The sequence below is a fragment of the Pelophylax lessonae genome, assembly GCF_965119305.1.
Source record: "Pelophylax lessonae genome assembly, chromosome: 8".
Taxonomy (NCBI): domain Eukaryota; kingdom Metazoa; phylum Chordata; class Amphibia; order Anura; family Ranidae; genus Pelophylax; species Pelophylax lessonae.
This window is the reverse complement of record NC_138775.1, coordinates 143203138-143226134: the sequence shown is the minus strand read 5'-3', so window position 1 is coordinate 143226134 and position 22997 is coordinate 143203138. Positions and strand designations below refer to the sequence as shown.

Here is a 22997-nt window from a genome sequence, read left to right as displayed (position 1 = left end):
TTAAAGCACTGTAGATAGCTGCCATAACCGCGGTATTTAATGTCAAAGTACCAACGTATATTTACAGGGGGTGGTCCAGAAGTGGTTAAACTTTTGATGGGGTGGGATGGTCAGAGTTATGTTACGTGACCTGGTTAGTGCTCACCTTATTTTTGTCCCTGCTGTACACTATGAAATTGAGGGGGGGGGGGCAATTTAAGTGTTTCTCTTTTAGATTGTAAGCTCTTTAGAGCAGGGCTCTTCTAACCATATTGTAAAGTGCTGTGAAAAATGTTGCAACATTAAATATCAGTCAATTGTTTGGGCAAAGTAACTGAATGAACAAAATAGTGTTCCCATTGTCCAAATCTAATATAGAATTGGTTTTAATTTTTTTTTTTTTTTTGGAGGTTTAATAAAAAAGTGGAATGTCTTGCTAACACACCTTCCAATCTCTTTTAAATCTACTTTGCTACAAAATAATTTTATTCTGCACACATGCAAGTCATTAAATAGAGAAAGTATAAATCCAAAACAAAAAGAGCAAGCTTTTAACAGCTCCAATGCTGATTTTCAGGTTCCATTAATTTTTGCTATGGTCTAGGTAAACTATTGAACACGTAAAATTAAGTATTCATTTTCTCTAATCACAAGTTGCCCATCCCTTAAACACCATTTTTTAAATAAATATTTAGTGAAATAGGTATATTGAACACATTTTCGAAATGGCACACAACTGGTTGCCCAGGCCGGCTCCTGGCCTGGAAATGCATCCTCGTGTGTGGAAGGACGTTCGGATGCACTTGCAAGTGTTCATGCTGCTCAGAGTTTTCAGTAAGTTAATATGGTAAGATCATTTTTTTTAATCATGAGATGTTGCTGATTGGAAAGGTAAGTGTGGGAGATGTCTTGGTGTTCCCAGGGTTTAGGGGGACGTACTGTTGGAATTTTGTGTTTAGTGATCCTCAGAACACACACCACTTCCTGATTCTATGCACAGTAGACTACCTGCATTTGTACATGTAAATACAGTGTGAAATGTGTGTATGCATTAAAGACCGGTGCTACCAGTAAGGCAAATTAGGCATCCGCCTAGGGCACACTGCCGCCTAGGGGCGCCTTGCCGCTGGTTTCCCTTCTCAGTCTCGCTCTCCCGAGTCGTGCCGCCCTGGACCATCACTGAGTGTGGGCGCCGTGGCAGAGGAACAGACCTGATGTCACCGGTCTCCCGAGCAGGAGTCGGCAAGGTGTCCGTGAGTGGTCCTTGCCGGGTCCGCCGCGCTGCCCCGCCATCATTGAATTTTTTTGCACCCATCATCATTATGTCATGTGCTCACTGCCTCACCGGCCAGAGTCGCCGCCCGCCGCTTCCTGCAGACAGTCCTGCCTTCCACTGGCCAGCCGCCAGCGCTGCCCAGAACAAGAAGACACGCTTGCCTGGGCTGTGCGGCTGCAAGTGAGATTATCTCTCTGGAGGGACTGTGGAATCGGCGTGGCGGCGGGACTCCAGAGAAGAACTGTCTCTCTCACTCTGGAGGAGGGACTAGGGAGTGGCACTGTGGCTGTGGGCGTCCTGTGAGACTGTGCACTCAGAGCAGATGAAGGAGCCGAGGAGAGCACAAGTCAGAGTCTGGACTGGTCTGGAAGAATCTTGTTGCAGGCAGCCGGGGAGCCCGCTGCTGGACTAGTGGAGAGAGAGAGAGGCCAGACTTGGACTCGAGGGACCACCAGAGACTGATGGGAGACACAAGGTACATGTTTTTAAAGTTTAAACTGAAGTCTACAGGGGAGGGGGGCCAGTAGGCCACCTTAGGAAGGGATGGGACCTGCCCTGGCCCTGGGGCTTGGCCTGTTTTAAGGTTTCTTTATGGGGAGGGGGAGCGGGGGATCCACCCTGGGGGGGACTGGGGGGGGTCTATGGGTTGGGACCAGTCACCAGGCCAGGGGTCCCCCCGTATAGATCCCCTTAGAGCAGGCCAGGCTATGGGAGGGGGACCCTGGCCTGCTTTAAAGGGGGATCTATTGGTAGGGGACCCTGGCCTGCTCTAAGGGGGAATGGGATCTATGGGGGAACTGCCTGCCCTAAAGGGGGATCTACAGGGGGCCTGCGCTAAATGGGGATCTTTGGGGGACCTGCCCTGGCCTGCACTAAAGGGGATCTATGGGGGACCTGCCCTTGCCTGCACTTAAGGGGGATCTACGGGAGACCTGCCCTGGCCTGCACTAAAGGGGGATCTATGGGGGACCTGCCTGCGCTAAAGGGGGATCTATGGGGGACCTGCCCTGGCCTGCACTAAAGGAAGATCTATGGGGGACCTGCCCTGGCCTGCTCTAAAGGGTGATCTATGGGGGATCCTGGCCTGTTCTAAGGGGGGTTATTTCGGCTAAATATATGTATATATCCTTTATATTGGGGAACAAAAGGTAAAACTAAAGGGGGATCTATATGGTAGGGGGACCCTGGCCTGGGAATGAGACCCTGGTCTCTAAGAGGGAATGGGATCTTTGGGGTACCTGTCTGCGCTGGGATCTATAGGGGACCTGCCCTGGTCTGTGGGGATGTATATGGGGGAACCTTTCCTGGCATATACTAAAGGGGGATCTACAGTAGGAGACCTGCCCTTGTCTGCACTAAAGAGGGATCTACGGGGGGACCTGCCCTTGCCTGCACTAAGTAAAGAGGGATCTACGGGGGACCTGCCCTTGCCTGCACTAAGTAAAGAGGGATCTATAGGGGACCTGCCCTTGCCTGCACTAAGTAAAGAGGGATCTACGGGGGACCTGACCTGCCCTTGTGCCCAATAACTGTCCGAAAGTCGAACAAACTGTCCAAATGCCTGAATTTCGGCGGATTTTTTGTATAGTCTATGGCCACCATAAGACATAGGAAAGCATTCATCAGCTGATCTCATTAGCGCACACCTGTGGCTGCCTTCCCTCCTTCTAGCAGATCATAACCACCCCCAGCTAGGTGCACAGTTTTCTAATTCAATTAATCAGTGATCACTGCTCTCACTAAATACAGACATTTTTGTTTTGTCTTAAAATAATCTTGCATAGATCTGTTCATTTGGAGAGTGCAGAAAATGAGAGATCAGATAACCGCCTATTTGGATAGAGCTGTAGTATTGAAAACAGGAGAAGCGTGTCCTGGATTCTGTAAAGCCCAGCATACACTATACAATCTGATTACACAATGTCCTTTAGATCTGCCATCAATTATGTAGTGCAAGGGGCCTGCCTTATTGGATACAGAGTGATTGGATAGCTGGTGTGTCCTCCCATTATATAGTTTTGATAAATCTAAAGGAGATTGTACAGAGCTTGTACAACGACATTGTATAGTGTATGGGCACCTTTAGCCACCAAAAATGAACTAGTTGCTAACTACTTCTATTCCTTGTTTTCTTTGCAACAACATTTTCAAAATACAAATCCACTTCAGTAACATTTAGAAAGTTAGGGGTAGCTCTTAATTGTCTCCAGAGAACGCTACATAGCTTTGTGGAGTGGAGTTGTGCTGCCTGCCACAAGTGGGTGTAACAATATAAATTTAATTAAATAAAAGAAAAATCAGCGTGGGGGGTCCCCCCCCAATCGAAACCAGGCTCTTAGGTCTCTATTATATGATAAATAATTGTTAATGTCTAAATAGAATGTTCACTTCTAGTTATATATGTTTATGCTTTTATCACGGTACTACTATATATTCTAGATATAAATCTGATCAACTTAGTGGTAGTGCTCTGATCTAGCAACAGTCAAGTAATGGGTTAAAATCCCACCTATCACCTCCCTAAAGTTTCAATGACGATTGGGTATGTGCGTAGACGAAAGCATATTTGCCATTAGTGAGATACAAATTATTTCTCACTGATTGCATTCGCCAAAGCACAATTGCATTTGCCATTGCAATTCTAGGGAGGTGGTAGCATGGGTGGGATTTAAACTTGTTATCTACGTGCTGCTAGCTAAGAGTGCAAAAAATTAAGCCACTGTGCTGAGTACAATTATACTTAGAATACAAAGAAGTACCATGATTACAGAATGAACATGTATAAATAGAACTCAACATTTTCATAAAATATGAATTAGGCATAAAAAAAGTTTGACATATATAGAATAGAGATATAACTCTTACATAGTTACATAGTTTGTGAGGTCGAAAAAAGACACCAGTCCATCCGGTTCAATCTATGATGTGTGTGTGTGTGTGTGTGTTTGCTGTTAACTGTACATTGTATACCCCTGTATGTTGTGGTCTTTAAGGTGCCCATCTAATAGTTTTTTGAAACTATCGATGCTCCCTGCTGATACGACTGCTCGTGGAAGAGAATTCCACATCCTTACTGCTCTGACAGTGAAGAACCCCCTACGTATTTTAAGGTTAAACCATTTTTCCTCTAGTTTTAGTGAGTGGCCACGTGTCTTATTGTATTTCCTTTCTCTGAAAAGTTTGTTCCTTATGCTAGGGTCGCCAGTACAGTATTTGTACATTGATATCATATCCCCCCTCAATCGTCTCTTCTCCAGAGAGAATAAGTTCAGTGCTTGTATTCTTTCCTCATAACCGATACCCTCCATTCCCCTAATTATTTTTGTTGCCCTTCTCTGGACTCTCTCTAGTTCCAGCCCATCCTTCCTGAGGACCGGTGTCCAAAACTGGACAGTATACTCCAGATGTGGCCGGACCAGAGTCTTGTAGAGTGGGAGAATAATCTCTATATTTCTGGAGTGAATCCCATTTTTTATACATCCCAGTATTCTGTTGGCTTTGCTTGCAGCGGCTTGGCATTGCATGCCACTGCCAAGCCTGTTGTCTACCAGTACCCCCAGGTCCTTTTCCATCCTAGACTCACCCAGAGGTTCCCCCCTAGTGAGTAGCTTGCTTTCGTGTTTCTGACGCCCAAGTGCATTACATTTTTCAACATTAAACCTCATCTGCCATGTAGTTGCCCACCCCATTATTTTGTTCAGATCCGCTTGTAAGGTTTCCACATCCTGCCCAGAAGATATTGGCATGCCTAGTTTAGTATCATCCGCAAATACTGAGATTGTACTCGATATCCCCTCCTCTAGATCATTTATGAATAAATTAAACGGGATTGGCCCCAGGACAGAACCTTGGGGGACCCCACTTTCCACGCCCGCCCAACCCAAGTACTCCCCATTAACCACTTGCCGACTGCCGCACGACTATTTACTGCGGCAGTCTGGCTCTCCTGGGCAAACCGACGTAGGGCTACATCGCTCGCCTAATGTAAACAAAGTCGCCTGTCATTCTCCCTGATGTAAGAACAGAGATCATACGATCCTGCTATCTAGGATCGTATGTCTCTGTTGTTACATCACAAGCCATGCCCCTTTACAGTTATAACCACGCTCCTAGGGACACACTTAACCCCCTTGATCACTAATAAAGTTAACCCCTTCCCTGCCAGTGTCATTTTTACAGTAACAGTGCATATGTATAGCACTGATTACTGTAGTAATGTCACTGGTACCCCCAAAAAAATCGCAGATCGCCGCCATTACTAGTTAAAAAAAAAACAACAAAAATTACATAAATCTTTCCCTTAGTTAGTAAACGCAATAACTTTTGTGCAAACCAATCAAAATACGCTTATTGCAATTTTTTTTTTTTTTACCAAAAATATGTAGCAGAAAACAAATTGGCCTAAAATGTTAAACAATTTAGATTTTTACATTTTTTTTTGGGGGGGGGGGGGGGAATTTCATATAATAAAATGTGAAAAATATTGTTATTTTTTCAAAATTTACGCTCTTTTTTTGTTAATAGCGCAAAAAATAAAAATCGCACAGGGGATCAAATACCACCAAAAGAAAGCTCTGTTTTTGGGGAACAAAAGGACGTCAATTTAGGTACAGCGTCGCATGACCGCGCAATTGTCCATTGAAGCCACGCAGTGCCGAATCGCAAAATAGGCCCTGGTCTTTGAGCAGGAAAATTCTCCGGGGGTTAAGTGGTTAATCACCACCCTCTGGACTCTCCCCTGGAGCCAGTTCTCTATCCAGGTACTCACCCTATAGTCCATACCTACCTTCCTTAACTTGGAGAGTAAGTGTTTGTGGGGAACGGTGTCAAAGGCCTTTGCAAAGTCCAGATACACCACATCCACAGGCTTACCTTTATCTAGGTGGCAGCTCACTTCATCGTAGAAGGTTAATAGATTGGTTTGGCAAGAATGATTTTTCATGAATCCATGCTGATTACTACTAATAATACCATTTTCATTACTAAAGTCTTGTATGTGGTCCCTTAACATCCCCTCCAAAATCTTGCAGACTACTGATGTTCGGCTAACCGGTCTATAGTTACCCGGGATACATCTCGGCCCTTTTTTAAATATTGGTACCCCGTTGGCTTTTTTCCAATCAGCTGGCACCATACCTGTCTGTAGCATTGGCGGACGGTTCGTTAGGGGCGCAGGGGCGCCGCCCCCCCCATCCATGCGTCCGGCCCCCTAATCTGCATGCAGGGGCGCCGGACGCATGGAGTTCAGTGGGGATTTTTTTTTGCATCACCTGATTAGAGCCAGAGGCTCTAATAGGGCGATGCAAAGGGTGGACCCGGGGGGCAGAGCAGTGCGTCCCGAGCCCACCCATTGTGTGACAATAACGAATGAAAATTCGCTATTGTCACACCGATCCTCCTCCTGGCCAATCAGGAAGCGCGTCCGATACGCGCTTCCTGATTGGCCGCAAGGCAAACCCCATGCCATTGGCCGAGGAGGCGGGAGCGGAAGGACTGGAGGAGGCGCGCCACCGGGACCGAGGAGAAGCCGTCGTTCGGGGGACTGAGGAGAAGCTGATCGCCGCCACTGCTGCTCCAGGTAAGTAAGGGGGCACGCACGCTGATCTCAGCATTGGGGGCATGTATGCTGGTCACTACATTGGGGGCACGCACGCTGATCTCTGCATTGGGGGCATATATGCTGGTCACTACATTGGGGGCACGCACGCTGATCTCTGCATTAGGGGCATGTATGCTGGTCACCACATTGGGGGCATGTATGCTCGTCACTACATTGGGGGCACGTATGCTGGTCACTGCAATGGGGGCATGTATGCTGGTCACTACATTGGGGGCATGTATGCTGGTCACTGCATTGGGGGCATGTATGCTGGTCACGGCATTGGGGGCATGTATGCAGGTCACTACATTGGGGGGCATGTATGCTGGTCACTACATTGGGGGCATGTACGCTGATCACTACATTGGGGGCATGTACGCTGGTCACTGCATTGGGGGCATGTACGCTGGTCACTGCATGGGGGAATGGTATGCTGGTCACTGCATTGAAGGGGGCATGTATGCTGGTCTCTGCATTGGGGGCATGTACGCTAGTCACTGCATTGAAGGGGGCATGTACGCTGGTCACTGCATTGAAGGGGGCATGTACACTGGTCACTGCATTTAAAGGGGGCACGCTGGTCACTGTGCATTGAAAGGGGGCACGCTGGTCACTGTGCATTAATAGGGGGCACGCTGGTCACTGTGCATTGAAAGGGGGCACGCTGGTCTCTCTGCATTGAAAGGGGGCACGCTGGTCTCTCTGCATTGAAAGGGGGCACACTACACCTTAATTACTGAAGGCCCCTTTCACACTTTTGCAACCTCAAAGTCACGCAATTTTTTACAGCGTTTTTTGCCGCAAAGCAATGCCTATTACATTTTTCTGTTTGCGCCCCCCCCCCCCCCCAAAATTTTGCGCACCAGCTGCCACTGGTCTGTAGACTATCCTTAAAGATCAAGAATAATGGTCTGGCAATCACCAGGCTGAGCTCTTTAAGAACCCTCGGGTGCAAGCCATCCGGTCCCGGTGTTTTTTTTGTGTTAAGTTTCTCTAGTTTAGTTCTAAGTCTATCTTCTGTTAGCCATGGCGGTACTTCCTGAGGTGTATTAATTAGTTTAGCCTTAAAAGCTGGGTTAGTGTAGCCCCCCTATTTTTTTTGTGAAGACTGAAGAGAAGAAATTATTTAACACTTCTGCCTTTTCTCTGTCCTCTGTGGCCATATTTCCTTTATCGTCTTTTATGGGGCCAATGTGTTCTGGCCTCGCTTTCTTACTGTTTATATACTTAAAGAATTTCTTGGGGTTCTTTTTACTCTCTTCCACTATATGTCTCTCGTGTTCTATTTTGGCTGCCTTGATTTTGTCTTTACATTTCTTATTACACTTTTTGTAATGCTTAAATGCTGCCAATGACCCCTCAGTCTTGTATTTTTTGAAGGCCTTTTCTTTAGTATTAATATGCATTTTTATGTTGGAGTTTAGCCACCCAGGGTTTAGTTTTGCTCTTTTAAATGTATTTCCCTTTGGAATGCACTGGCCAATCCCTTTGTTTAGTATGCTCTTGAAGCACTCCCATTTTTCCTCCGTGTTCTTTTTTTCCAGGGTTCTATGCCATTTGATATTTTCTAGCAGAGAGCGCAGTTTTGGGAAATTGGCTCTTTTGAAATTCAGTGTCCTTATATTACCCTTGTGTTTCCTGTTACTATGATTAATACTGAAACTAATTGACCTATGGTCACTGTTTCCTAAGTTGCCCCATATTTCTATATCCGTGATCAGGTCTGTATTGTTGGTAATCAGTAGGTCAAGTACCGCATTGTTTCTTGTCGGTGCGTTCACCATCTGACCCATAAAATTGTCCTGCAAAACATTTAGGAACTGCCGAGCCTTGGCTGAATGCGCGGTTCCTTCTGCCCAGTCTATATCTGGATAATTAAAGTCCCCCATTATAATGACATTTCCCATCCTTGCTGCCAATCCTATCTGTAAAAGGAGGTCCACCTCCCCCTCCTCCCTCTGGTTGGGGGGCCTATAGCATACGCCCAATATTACCTTCCCTATAGTGCCTTCCCTTTTAAGTTCTACCCATACGGATTCTGCCTCGTCCATAGCTATATTATTAATATCATCCCTCATATTTACCTGTACACTGTCCTAATATACAGACATACCCCTCCCCCTTTTTTACCTTCTCTATCCCTGCGATAAAGGGAATACCCCTGAATGGTTGCCATCCAATCATGAGAGCTGTCGAACCAAGTCTCTGTTATCCCCACAAAATCTAAGTCCTCCTCAAACATCAGCAGCTCCAGCTCTCCCATCTTGTTGGCCAGGCTTCTGGCATTGGTATACAAACCTCGTAATTTTGACTGGTTGCATATATCCTCGTTTGATGTTGTTTTTAGGCTGCTCTTGTGATTTTTCCCCATACCCACTCTGGATTTAGGAGCTTACATCAATGATAATATTATAAATATCAGCAAAAGAAGCAGAACAATCACATCTACAACTTGATGATTTAGCAATGATCTTACATTTGTATTTTGGGGGAATATATATTCTCTTGATCTATGTTCATTCGTTAATCATGGTACTACTGTATATTCTAATAATAATTGTGCTCATTTCAATGGCATAGTGGGTAGCACTCCTACCTAGAAAAACTCAAACCATGGGTTCAAATCCCAAGCATGGTATTACCTGCCTACATTTTAAACAGCAGAGTATGCTGAAAATAGACGAACACCTAATTGCAATGTGAAATAATAATTTGGTGCAAACCAAAAAAGGAACTGCGTAGTGTGAGTGATAAAGTACAAAAATTCAGCCCAGCGCTCACTCCGAATGGGAAGACTGGCGTGCTGCTCTCCTCAGGCAGGGAACTCCAATACGGGTACATAGAAAAGAAAGAAAGAGGAGGCGCAAACACCTAGTGCAGTGGTTCTTAACCTTGTTGGAGGTACTGAACCCCACCAGTTTCATATGCGCATTCACCGAACCCTTCTTAATTGAAAAAATAAAATATGATTTTTTCAAATTCAAAACATAGGTATATATTTAGATATATATTTATACATAGGTGCACAAAATGAACAAAACCATTAAAAAACAAAACCATAAAAAAAAAAAAAAAAAAAAAAGGCCCCATAGCTCAGGGGTTAGAGCACTGGTCTTGTAAACCAGGGGTCGCGAGTTCAAATCTCGCTGGGGCCTCCCTGCAAGTGTTGGCGACTGTATGTCAAAAAACAAAACCATTAAGAACAAAGAACAAAACCATTAAAACATGGGGTGTCAGGAGGGCACACCATGGGGTGTCAGGAGAGAACACACTGAGGGGGGAGGTGTTGGGAGGGCATACTATGGGGTATCAGGAGGGCACACACTGGGGGGGGGGGGGCTGGGAGGACATACCATGGGGTGTCAGGAGGGAACACACTGGGGGGAGATGTTGGGAGGGCATTCCATGGGGTATCAGGAGGACATACACTGGGGGGGGGGGTTTTGGGATGGCATACCATGGGGTATCAGGAGGGCACACACTGGGGGGGTTGGGAGGACATAGCATGGGGTGTCAAGAGGGAACACACTTTGGGGAGGTGTTTGGAGGGCATACCATGGGGTGTTAGGAGGGCACACATTGGGGGGAGGTGTTGGGAGAGCATTCCATGGGGTATCAGGAGGGCACACACCAGGGGGTATTCACAATGCTTTATTGAGCTAAATGAAAAGGACATGCATTTTCATCTGTCAGCTAACAGCACCTCTATGCTAAGCTGCAGTAACTCAGCAGACGTAGCATAGAGGTGCTTGTAAACTAATCCACCATGTACAGCTAGCTGAGCCTACCTCTAGGAACATTCACTCGGCTCCCTCTGCTCCGCTGCTCACACTTCCCTCTTCTAGGCGGGCGCGATCTCCGTGGTCAGGTACATCCCCATCCCGCCCACTCACGCAGCAAGCAGCCTGCAGGAGATAGGCTGGAAACCTGCTGGGGGAGGTACAGGGGACGGAGTGTCAAGTGTCTATGTGTAATGGCTGTGAGTTGTCCCGACCGCAGCTCTGATTTCCCGGGGTGCGCTCGGCCTCACAATCAGTAATATTTTCTCGGGGGGAGCAATTGCCCCTTTGTCCCCCCCCCCGCCGAACCCCGGAGACTGACTCACCGAACCCCTGGGGTTCGATCGAACCCAGGTTAAGAACCACTGACCTAGTGCATTACCCGTGGTCAATTTGCAAATTGTTTAATAAAAAATGCCAAATGCATACTCACAGACGTAAAGATAAAAACATGTTACAAGAATCCACCATGTGTGAACTGGGACACGTCCTTCAGTCAGGACCGCTAACGCGTTTTGGGGGTCTGGCCCCCTTCCTCAGAGCTGGTCTTACCACATGCAGATCACAAATATATATGAGACAGCTCTAATTGCATCAGTTCGATCCCCCTCCCTCCCTCCTCCCCTCAGGGGAAAGAGGGCGGGACCATCCAGTGCTTCTAATATTGGCTCTCTCAGCCTAAAAAGAACTTAAGGCGGAACCAGATGGACGTATTACATCAAAAACCCACTTCAAGCCTACAGCAGGAAACTCGTATCTGCACGCTCGGAGTCACCATCATCCCAGGTGGATACGTAATGTCCCTTTGGGACAATTTTGCAGGCTGAGACGCACATGTACCAAACTCGAGGACTTTGAAGAACAGAGCTCCACCTTGTTCAAAAAATTCCAACAGAAGGGATATGATAACCAATGTATAACCAATGTATAAATACGGCCTATTTAAAATATAGGCAGGAATACACCGATGGGAGGGAACCTAGGAGAGGCAGACTCAGTCAATAAAAAGAAGACCATCAAGTGACATTCTGCACCAAGTACAATCAAAAGGCATTCGCTATTAAAACATCTTGGAAAAGCATTGGGGCATCCTAGAAAAAGACCCTCTACTTTCAGGAGCAATCCCAAAGAAACCTAAGGTTATCTATCGCAGACCAAGAGATTTGAAGAGCGCCATAGCACCCAGTCGAGTTAAACCTGATAAGAAAGAGCTGGCACCAATGTGGAAGACCATTTTCGACCAGAAGAGATCCTACAGATGTGGAGTGTCCAATTGCGGATTATGCCAATACATGTGGCACCGTAAAAAAGAGGTCATGGGGATAGAATGGAGAGTACATGCCACTAAACAGTTCATTAACTGTTCCACCGAATTTGTGGTATATGGCCTGGTCTGCCCTTGCGGATTTCTTTATGTAGGACGAACTTCACGCACCTTTAGAACTAGGTTTGGTGAACACAAAAGAAACATCCACAAAGGCTTTGACAAACATTCCCTCTCTTGCCACTTCCGGGACGTACATGACAAGAAATCCATAGGTCTGAGAGTTTTTGGAATAGAGTCCATCACAGGCTATACAGATGCCGGCCTTAGGTTCCAAAAGCTGTGCAGTAGAGAAACATACTGGATTCACCTACTGGGTTCTTTGGCTCCCAGGGGATTGAATGAGGGCTTAGACATCTCAGCTGTGATACGTTGATTCAGGCCTTGTGCCTCCCAGCACCGTAGTCAAGGAAAATGTAGAGTGATGATAAGATCGGTGAGGGGGGGGGGGATGAGGTGGAAGAGGGTCCAGGGGATCACTGAAGAGTTCTAAGTGTTAGGCAGTAACAGCAGTCAGGTTTTTCATTCTATGAGACATCATTTGGGCATGAGCACTTTGGGTGGACTTGGTCCACATTTCTTCGTTGTTTTTTACAAATTTTCTAAATTTTTAAATCTAACGAACTATATATTTTATATGAAAATTATTATAATTTTAACCACTATTGTACTTTAGCAGATTAATCAATTTATGGTTTTAAATGAATTCAGTTGCATCCACATCGGATATGGACTTTATACGGGTTGGATACACATACAAACTAATGTTTTTTAACCAACCTCAGTTCCATATATTTTTTTTTATATATTTATACATTTGACAGCTATAATATGCTTGTTTTTGATATATGCTATGAGGGGAGGGGGCGTGACTATTCAGTGCTCCACACGTGTATATGAGTGTGTGTATGTACAAACATGGGTATATGCACACAGTTCATGTACACGGTCAATCTATGATTGGAATGGATGACATGGTTATTCATTGATATTGGATTTCGAGTTCCACCTGCACACTCGTCAGAGTGACATCAGGTGTTGAACTAACACCCACTTCATAAGTTGGGGTGAGGGTCAACACTAGCGCTTCTCATAGGCACCATATTTGGGTGCAGCCACTCCAGCCATTTGGAGGTTGTAAAAGGTGGGTGTCACACTGACACCATTTGAATACATGAGGTTTGTGCATTGCAAGTGAGAACTGGGATTGGCCTCTATACTCATGTGATGTGACATTACCCCTGCACAGCCAGCGGGCACAGTGATGGAAAGGGGTTTATTTCCTCCTACCCCCACGTTTATTGCTTTTGTCTGGAGGCAAACACACATTATTCTAATACAGCCATGCTATATTATACCTTCAGGATGTAGTACATCACTGCAGCCGCTAGGTGGCGGCAGTAAATGCCAAACGAGCAGAGAATGTTTTCAGGTTCCCACGGCAACCAGCAGAGGCGGGCCCCACATCGCACACAATCCCGGAAGTGTGGTGACACGGGTCCCAGGGCGCAGAATGGCGGGTGAGCGTCCTGAGACCCGGAACAAACGGCGATCCCGAATAGGAAGCTGTGGACATATAGACACAACAAGGAGAAACAGTTACAATACCGATGCCGCTGCAACATGGAGCAGGAGGACATGGGCCAGCAATCACAGCGGGGTATGTACGAAATGTATGCAATTCCCTTGAATGTTGTAAACCATCCAGCTTACTGCTGACAAGTGCCCACTCTGAAAACACACACACACTAGTAACAACAGTCATCCTAACGGTTTCATTCTTGACTAATCTGCCCACATAGGCACATTTCAGGGTGCAGAGTTCCTGATGGGTACACCATGATCTTTCTGATCAAGATGAGCAAGGGGTTAATTTTTCTTTTTAGGCTGAGAGAGCCAATATTAGAAGCACTGGATGGTCCCGCCCTCTTTCCCCTGAGGGGAGGAGGGAGGGAGGGGGATCGAACTGATGCAATTAGAGCTGTCTCATATATATTTGTGATCTGCATGTGGTAAGACCAGCTCTGAGGAAGGGGGCCAGACCCCCGAAACGCGTTAGCGGTCCTGACTGAAGGACGTGTCCCAGTTCACACATGGTGGATTCTTGTAACATGTTTTTATCTTTACGTCTGTGAGTATGCATTTGGCATTTTTTATTAAACAATTTGCAAATTGACCACGGGTAATGCACTAGGTGTTTGCGCCTCCTCTTTCTTTCTTTTCTATGTAAACAGAGTGATATTTGACGACTTAAAAATTGTATGTGAGAATCGACAAAGGTAAGTAAATAACCAATAAGGGAATTTCTTCCACCTGCGAGCAGCAATATAAAACGTAAACGTAGTAATATGTGATATAGGTTGGGTATTGCGCTCAGCAATTAAACTCACAATAAAGTGCTAAAGTGCATTGAAATGATAAAGTTCACGAATAAACCACATTAATCAGTTCATAAATAATGTAAAAGTCCTTGCAATGGTGAATAAATAAACAAATAGTGTCCTTAAAGTGCTCAGTGCAGACTAGTTGTCTCAGCAGCAAACTTGGACTTGATAAGAAGTGCCTTCACCAATCAACATCCACCCAGTGCTCAGATTAAATACTTCTTACCAAAAGAAGTTGACCCCTTAAATTACAGGGGGTCACAAACAGCATATGTCTCCACAGACGCTCCGAGTTGTCCTCAGCACTGTCTCCACATCAAGTGTATATTAAGCCAGTTGACATAGGCAGCTCCGGGGCTCCGGACATCATAATGCAAAATAAAGGAGACTCCAATAGTGTAATAACGTCAGATTACAGGTTTAATTAAAAAGAATTGCACTTACTCCATAGCGGTAGGATAAACGCCTTGAAAGTACAAAACATTCGGCTACTCAGGTGGATGGTACGCCGCTTCCGCATCTGCGCTCCACCACACCGGAACTCTACGGTCTCACGCTCCCGACGCACGTTTCGTCAGGCGTGCTGACGTCATCAGGGGACGCCTGACGAAACGTGCGTCGGGAGCGTGAGACCGTAGAGTTCCGGTGTGGTGGAGCGCAGATGCGGAAGCGGCGTACCATCCACCTGAGTAGCCGAATGTTTTGTACTTTCAAGGCGTTTATCCTACCGCTATGGAGTAAGTGCAATTCTTTTTAATTAAACCTGTAATCTGACGTTATTACACTATTGGAGTCTCCTTTATTTTGCATTATGATGTCCGGAGCCCCGGAGCTGCCTATGTCAACTGGCTTAATATACACTTGATGTGGAGACAGTGCTGAGGACAACTCGGAGCGTCTGTGGAGACATATGCTGTTTGTGACCCCCTGTAATTTAAGGGGTCAACTTCTTCTGGTAAGAAGTATTTAATCTGAGCACTGGGTGGATGTTGATTGGTGAAGGCACTTCTTATCAAGTCCAAGTTTGCTGCTGAGACAACAAGTCTGCACTGAGCACTTTAACCGCTTGCCGACCGCCGCAAGTAAATTTACTGCGGCGGTCAGCCCCTGCCAGGCAGAGTGACGTTAATTAACGTCACTAGCCTGGGAGAGTCTGGGGAGCGAGCGAGCGCGCGCCGCCGGAGGCGTGCTCCCGCGCGGTCACGGACCCCCCCGCGCGTGTGACCGGCGGACCCGATGTCCGCCGCTCACTCGGCGATCGTCGGGGGAGAGGGAGAAAGTCAGGCAGCTAGTGTAAACAAGCTGCCTGTCATTCTCCTCGGTGTTAAAACACTGATCAGACAGATCTACTATGTAGATCTGTTGATCAGTGTCCTTTCACCTCAAGCCACAGCCAATCACAGTAGAAAGCACGCCCCTAGGGACACACACAGCCCCTCCCTCCCAAATAAAGTTAACCCCTTCACTACCAGTGTATTTTTACAGTAACAGTGCATATATATAGCACTGATTACTGTAGAAATGTCACTGGTAACCCCAAAAGTGTCAAAAATTTCAGTCAAGGGTCCGATCTGTCCGCCGCAATGTCGCAGTACCGCAAAAAAAATCGCAGATTGCCGCCATTACGCGTTAAAAAAAAAACAACAAAAATGACAAAAATCTTTCCCTTTGTTAGTAAACGCGATAACTTTTGCGCAAACCAATAAAAATACGCTTTTTGCGATTTTTTTTACCAAACATAGGTAGCATAAAACAAATTGGCCGAAAATGTTAAAAAAATTTGATTTTTACATTTTTTTGGGGGAATTTCATATAAAAAAATGTGAAAAATATTGTTATTTTTGCAAAATGTACGCTCTTTTTTTGTTTATAGCGCAAAAAGTAAAAATCGCACAGGTGATCAAATACCACCAAAAGAAAGCTCTATTTGTGGGAAAAAAAGGACGTCAAATTCGTTTAGGTACAGCGTTGCACGACCGCGCAATTGTCCGTTAAAGTCACGCAGTGCCGAATCGCAAAATACCCCCTGGTCGTTTAGCAGGAAAATCCTCCGGGGCTTAAGTGGTTAAGGACACTATTTGTTTATTTATTCACCATTGCAAGGACTTTTACATTATTTATGAACTGATTAATGTGGTTTATTCGTGAACTTTATCATTTCAATGCACTTTAGCACTTTATTGTGAGTTTAATTGCTGAGCGCAATACCCACCCTATATCACATAGAACACCTAATTGCCACTGCCACATCAGAATGGTTGATGGGATAGCAGGCAGGACTTTATTCTATACATTTAAATAACTTAAACTAAAATAAAAGAGACTGACAACACCATTTGGAAAAATAAAGGCCGCGGCCGTTTTAATACTTGTATTAAAATTTGTTAACATAAACTCAATAACTTTAACCTGATCACTGAGATCCAGGTTACCAACAAATTATCATATCAAAAAGCAAATTATCCAAGCATACTCATCCCAATAACAGGGGATAAACCACAAGAAAAAGTCCCTCTTTGCACCACGCAAAGATGACCCAACAAGTATAAACTGGCCGCGACAGCCAAGGGGAGGGGAGGGGGGGGGGAACAAAACTTTCAACTTGACACGACGTTCTTCCTGAGGTAAGTGGTGCTTCAGGAGCTGAGCCCCCCTTTAAATAGATCCTGGGCAGGCTCAAAGGCGGGAGAAAAACAAGAAAAAACCAGTTTGAATGTTATTCTTCCTAGCTACAGAATAAGCCCCACAGTGATTGGGGCTTATTCTGACCATACACTGGCTAGCCCACCTAAATCTGCCTAGTAACCTATTGATATGACTAAAGGATGCTTATTTTTTTTCAAAAAAGCCTGCCGCCATCCCATCTAGAAAAAGGGGTTATTTGAAACCCCTTTTTCTTTACATGGGATAGCAGGCAGGACTTTATTCTATACATTTAAATAACTTAAACTAAAATAAAAGAGACTGACAGCACCATTTGGAAAAATAAAGGCCGCGGCCGTTTTAATACTTGTATTAAAATTTGTTAACATAAACTCAATAACTTTAACCCGATCACTGAGATCCAGGTTACCAACAAATTATCATATCAAAAAGCAAATTATCCACCAGACAGGAGGCTAAAGCCCTCCTGTCACAACCCCCACAGCGCGGCCTTCTCAACACACGTACCCAGATTGTTATTGAGGATATCAAGTCCGATATCGGAGAGGTGAACGTCATAAGACCTGTAAAGCCCGGCGATACCACCTTCCAGCTCAAAATGCCGGAAAGATAGAATGCCTGCAGAGCCTAACCACCTAGCTAAGGCTTTGTTGATCCTCCTCCGCACCTTCTCCAACGGTTTAAGGTGCGGGTGTTTGAACCATACAAGCCGGGGAACAACCTCAGAAAATACAATCCGCATACCAGGGTATGCAGAATGTAAATAAACTAAATCATCCCTAATCCTAAAAACTAGATCTAGTGACCTAAACTTTCCAATGTCATTTCCCCCCAGATGAATGACCATTACATCGGGGGGGGGAAAGGACCTTAAAAAGCCTGCTAAGCTCAGGTAACAGTTCAGCCCAACACATGCCCCTCTTACTGAACCATTGGACATGATAGAAGCGTGGATCCAAACCAATGTTCTCCGAGTAAACTCGTCTCCTGGCTCTCGCACGGGCCCAATGAACAAAGGAGTGGCCAACGATCCATACAGAGAGGCAGACAGAACCTAAAAATCAACAACAATTGTTAGGACGAATATATGATATATAAGCATTCGACTTCCATCTACCAATTGCTTTCAAAGCCTGAGCTTTAACCCCCAACCAGGCGGCTTCAGTGGCCGCACCAATCCTAAAGGAATGCGAAGACAGGTGTAAATGCTCCAGGCCAGCAGATAACAAGCATTTGCGCAGAACGGCATTAAATTGGAATTTTGTCAAAGCTTTACCCGACTGATGAACAAAAAAGGGGCCCACAGCAGATGACCGCACTGCCAAAAAACTGCGCAACAACAAAACTGGGCACAGTGCAGAATGACGATATTGGTGTAAATTAATCCATTTTCCCACGCCTAATTGATCTGTTTTAGAAAAACGCAACAAAATACCGACATCCGTCTCGCGAAGGTCAATATCGGATAACAGCAAGCCGGAACCGCTATTCACGTCGTGTATGAGCTCCGAAATCCGCAAAGCACCAAAAAACATGACCAAAAACGCCGCTTTAAAAAGTGCAGATTCATAAGGCGAAAAACAAACACGCTCGGTTGCCAAACAAAGTTGCTCCAAAATATGGGGAGTGATCGCCTCCCTGCTATCAGGGCGCCAGTTTGCCTTCCGATAGCCTTTCAAAGCCTGTCGAACAGCAAAAAAGGCAGAGCAGGGCGGATGATTTTGCAATTTTGCGAAAAAGGAAACACCAGCAAGAAGCTTATTGACATGAGACCATGAATATTCCCTAGAAAACAAAAAATTCAAAAAGGACAAAACTAAACGTTCAGAAAATTTATCAGGAGATACACCCATGGAACATAGATGTGCCAACCATAGATCCCATGCCGATTGATATCCGGCTAGGGTAGCTGGGGCCAGAGAACTTGCGATATTAAGCGCAACCAGATCTATACAATGCCCCACAGCCGTGCCGGGTAATAACAACCCACTTGATCCGCGTCTGGAAATAGTCGAAAAAATCTCTCCATCTGCAGACGAGACAAAGAATCTGCCAAATCGTTATCCTTACCAGGCACATAGGCGGCCTTTATCCATATGTTCAGTTTCAAACAACGGGATACAAGGTACCGCAAAAGATTCACAACAGGAGGAGATTTAGAAGACAAGCAGTTAATGGCAAACATCACCCCTTTATTATCAGTGCGAAACAAAATGCGCTTATTTCGGAAATGTGAACCCCAAACCTCCAGGGCCACAACAATCGGGAAAAGCTCCAACAGCACGCTGTTGCGAGTGTAACCCAATTGCTTCCATCTGTCAGGCCAGGAGTCAGCACACCAATGAGTCCGCCAAACGGCGGCAAAACCCACCGAGCCCGCTGAGTCTGTGGCGAGACAGAAATCCTGATCGGTGACAAACTCATCTTGCCACACCGCCCTGCCATTAAAATAAATCAAAAACTGCACCCAAACCAGCATATCCTCCTTGACATCTAAGGATAAGCGGACGTGCGCAGTAGGTGATTTAAGTCCCGAGATAGCAGCATAGAGCTTCCTGGCAAATAACTTACCCAGAGGGATGATCCGAGAAGCAAAAGCCAGTAGCCCTAACAGGGACTGCATCTCCTTCAAAGTAACCTTCTTCTTGCGAATCGTTGCTAACAAACAAGATGTTAATTTTTCCACCTTTTCCTGGGGCAACCTTAATTCCATTAAAACCGAGTCTATGTGTATACCTAAAAATTGAACCTCAGTAGACGGCCACTCCTTCTTTTCATGCGCCAAGGGGATCCCAAACTGCTCACAAATGTCAAAAAATGTCTCAAGCAAATGCAAGCAATCAGAGGACCCCGCTTTACCCATGAACAAAAAATCGTCCAAATAATGGACGAGACAAGAAGAGCCCGACCTACTGGACACAACCCATTCTAGAAAAGTGGAAAAACACTCAAAGTAAAAACAAGAGAGTGAGCAACCCATGGGAAGGCACCTATCAAAGAAAAATTGATTCCAAAAGAAAAACCCCAAGGAGTTGAAGGAAGCGGGGTGGACTGGCAGCAAGCGAAAAGCGGATTTAATATCCGTCTTAGCCAGCAATGCTCCCTTACCCAGACCTCGCCACAAACCACCAAGGCATCCTCAAAGGAAGAATATTGCACAGAAGCGTCGTCTTCGCTGATCTCATCATTCAAAGACTCCCCAGGAGGGAATGACAAATGATGGATGAGACGATAGGAATTAGGTTCCCGCTTCTGAACTATGCCAAGAGGAGATATGCGAAAACTGGGAAAAGGAGGAGATTCAAAAGGACCAGCAAACGACCTGCCTGCAACTCCTTACAAATCTTCTCAGCGACCACATCCTCAAGATAAGTGACAGATTTCAAATTTTTTACCAGAGTGCAACCTGCGCCTTTAAAAACGGGCAAAAAGAAACCACAAGCGAAACCCTCAATTACTAACGTGGCTTTCACCTTGTCGGGGTATTGCAGAAGCCACGGAAGCATTGCGCACAGCTTCACCGGGGTTGTTGCCTTTTGAAAAACCCCCTGCAGGTTGGGAACTCTGCATCTTTTTAAAGCATTTTGCAACTGGGTGGGAGCCCGCACAAAATGCGCATTCGTGTCTATATCTACAATTCCCAGGCCATTTGCATTGGGAATCGTTATAACTGAAACATACCCCTTTGCGAAAGGAATGAGAAGGGGTAGGCTGCTGAGTAATAGTAGACGGCTGTCTACCAAAGGAAGGCTTCTGAGGTAACAAGAGATCCAGCCAAAGGCTGATATCCTTGACGCCCCACTTCAAGTGCTGCTGCACAGCCAGCTTCTGGCGGAAGGCGACATCATAGGAGAACCACGCCGTCCCACCAAAGTTTTTATAGGCCTCTAACACAATATCCAAATGCTGGAAAACACCAACACACTTGGAAGGGTGTTTCTCACAGAGCACAGCAGCATAGATGAAAAACGCCTGTAGCCAATTATAAAAAATTTTTGTCACTGGGCGTCTCTGCTCCTCCTCATCCCTCTTGTCACCTTTGGATACAAATTCCTTAGCTGAAGCTTTTTGCTCATGAGTGCAGACCACTAAGCCAATGTGCCAAGTACAATTAGACTTGCATAATAGTTTAGTATGATTAAAGAATAAACATAGATAATTAGAACTCTATAGTATCCTAAAAACTAAATGTAACATGAAAAAAAATTAACATATAACAGATATGTAACTGTAAATGATAAATACGTGTAACCTCAATATCTGGAATAGGAGACATTACTCTGACAATCCTTCAGAACAGCATTCGTTAGTAAAAGAAGAAAACTAACTATGCACAATAATTGTAATATAAATAAATAGCCACACACAAGGTAGACACACTCCATATGTATTGGCATACATGTGCACACATGATCATAGCTAAATACTGCAGTGCAGCTTTATATAGGAAACTTGCTGGCAATTGCCAGTTATGGAACTGTGACTATGTCGATTTGGAATTCACTAATGCATATTGGCCTATTTGTACTCCTACTTTTCGGTTCACATGTTCACCTAGTTGAGGTCTCATTTGTGTTAATTGGGAGTAAATAAATGTAGAATGACTATTTATTCTCCTTATTCTTAGTGAATTAGGCCCATAGTATCCAAACATAAGTTAAAATGCAGGCCTGTGGCCCCGCTCATCACTTCCGGGGCAGGCCCAGAAGCTGTTTAGCAGGGAATGACACGCCTGCACCGGAACTTACGAGCGGGGCCGGTGCAGGCGCATTGACTCCAGGGAGCGATGACGTTCAGCTCCCAGGAGTCAACGCAAGCAGGAAGTGACGGCGGTGGCCGTGTCCGCAGAGAGAGGAAGAGGAAGTAAGGTAAGTATATTTTCTTCAAAAACAAGGTAAGTAAACAAAAAAAAAATCGTCTTCTTTTTCAGGGGACACAGAGCAAGCGGATGGGGCAAAGTCACCTTTGAGGGTGAAACTCCGCTTTAAAAACTCAAACATGCATATCTTTATGGCTACTAAAACATAGCGAGATCATGGAAAACTCCTACTCTGAACTTTAATTAAGTAAAACACAGAGCTATTAGTACAAGGAAAACGAACAGCATTATTAAATGATACCCATAGCACATTTTTGAAGTTTTGGCAACTATGGATAACCTACTGTGGTCAATAAAGTATAGATGTACCTCTCAATCCTAGTCTGAGGTTGTTCTTACTAAAGGAGTTGCACCCCAGTTTCTAGATTTTTGTTCTACCCTCCTGTTTTTTCTCTCCTGATCCTTAAATTTCATGTGCTATCTACTACTGTGCTTCATCAAATAAATATAGAAAAAGTGCGCTGGATGTAAATAAAGTAAAGCTGCAACCTTAGAACCAATCAGGGAAAAGAATATAAATAAAGAAGCAGATGCGCTAAACTCATGAGTGTCAACCGATCAGGTTGAAGTGAATTGCGACCATAACGTTTTTGAGATGCATAAAAATGCCTCTCAGATCTGTGGAATCATTGGTGGACTTATCAAAGACCTCCTCCACAGCTAACTTCCGTGAACTATGGTATTCAAAGATATCCATAGTGGTAAATCCGCTGCACTTGATAAATGTGTCAAGAAATAAATATAGAAAAAGTGCGCTGGATGTAAATAAAGTAAAGCTGCAACCTTAGAACCGATCGGGGAAAAGAATATAAATAAAGAAGCAGGTGCGCTAAACTCATAAGTGTCAACCGATCAGGTTGAAGTGAAATAATTATAAATAATAAATAAATAAATAATAAATTTCACTTCAACCTGATCGCTAAACTCATAAGTGTCAACCGATCAGGTTGAAGTGAAATAATTATAAATAATAAATGAATAAATAATACATTTCACTTCAACCTGATCGGTTGACACTTATGAGTTTAGCGCACCTGCGTCTTTATTTATACTGTGCTTCATAACTGAGTTGTAGATGAAACTAACATTTTTTTTATGTATCCATGCTTTGGA

The 22997-nt window shown here is 44.9% G+C and overlaps 1 protein-coding gene across 1 annotated transcript in view; it reads right to left on the bottom strand.

The window, feature by feature from the left end:
• GORAB (golgin, RAB6 interacting) overlaps nt 1-22581 on the bottom strand; it is a gene marked incomplete at its 5' end in the record, with an annotated part of 73152 nt that extends 50571 nt beyond the window's left edge. The window contains 3 exons of the mRNA XM_082266315.1: nt 20114-20262; nt 20479-21093; nt 22494-22581. Coding sequence (XP_082122441.1) covers nt 20114-20262; nt 20479-21093; nt 22494-22581 — 852 coding nt within the window. The remainder of the gene's footprint in view (nt 1-20113; nt 20263-20478; nt 21094-22493) is intronic.
• Between the last annotated feature and the right edge of the window lie 416 nt (nt 22582-22997).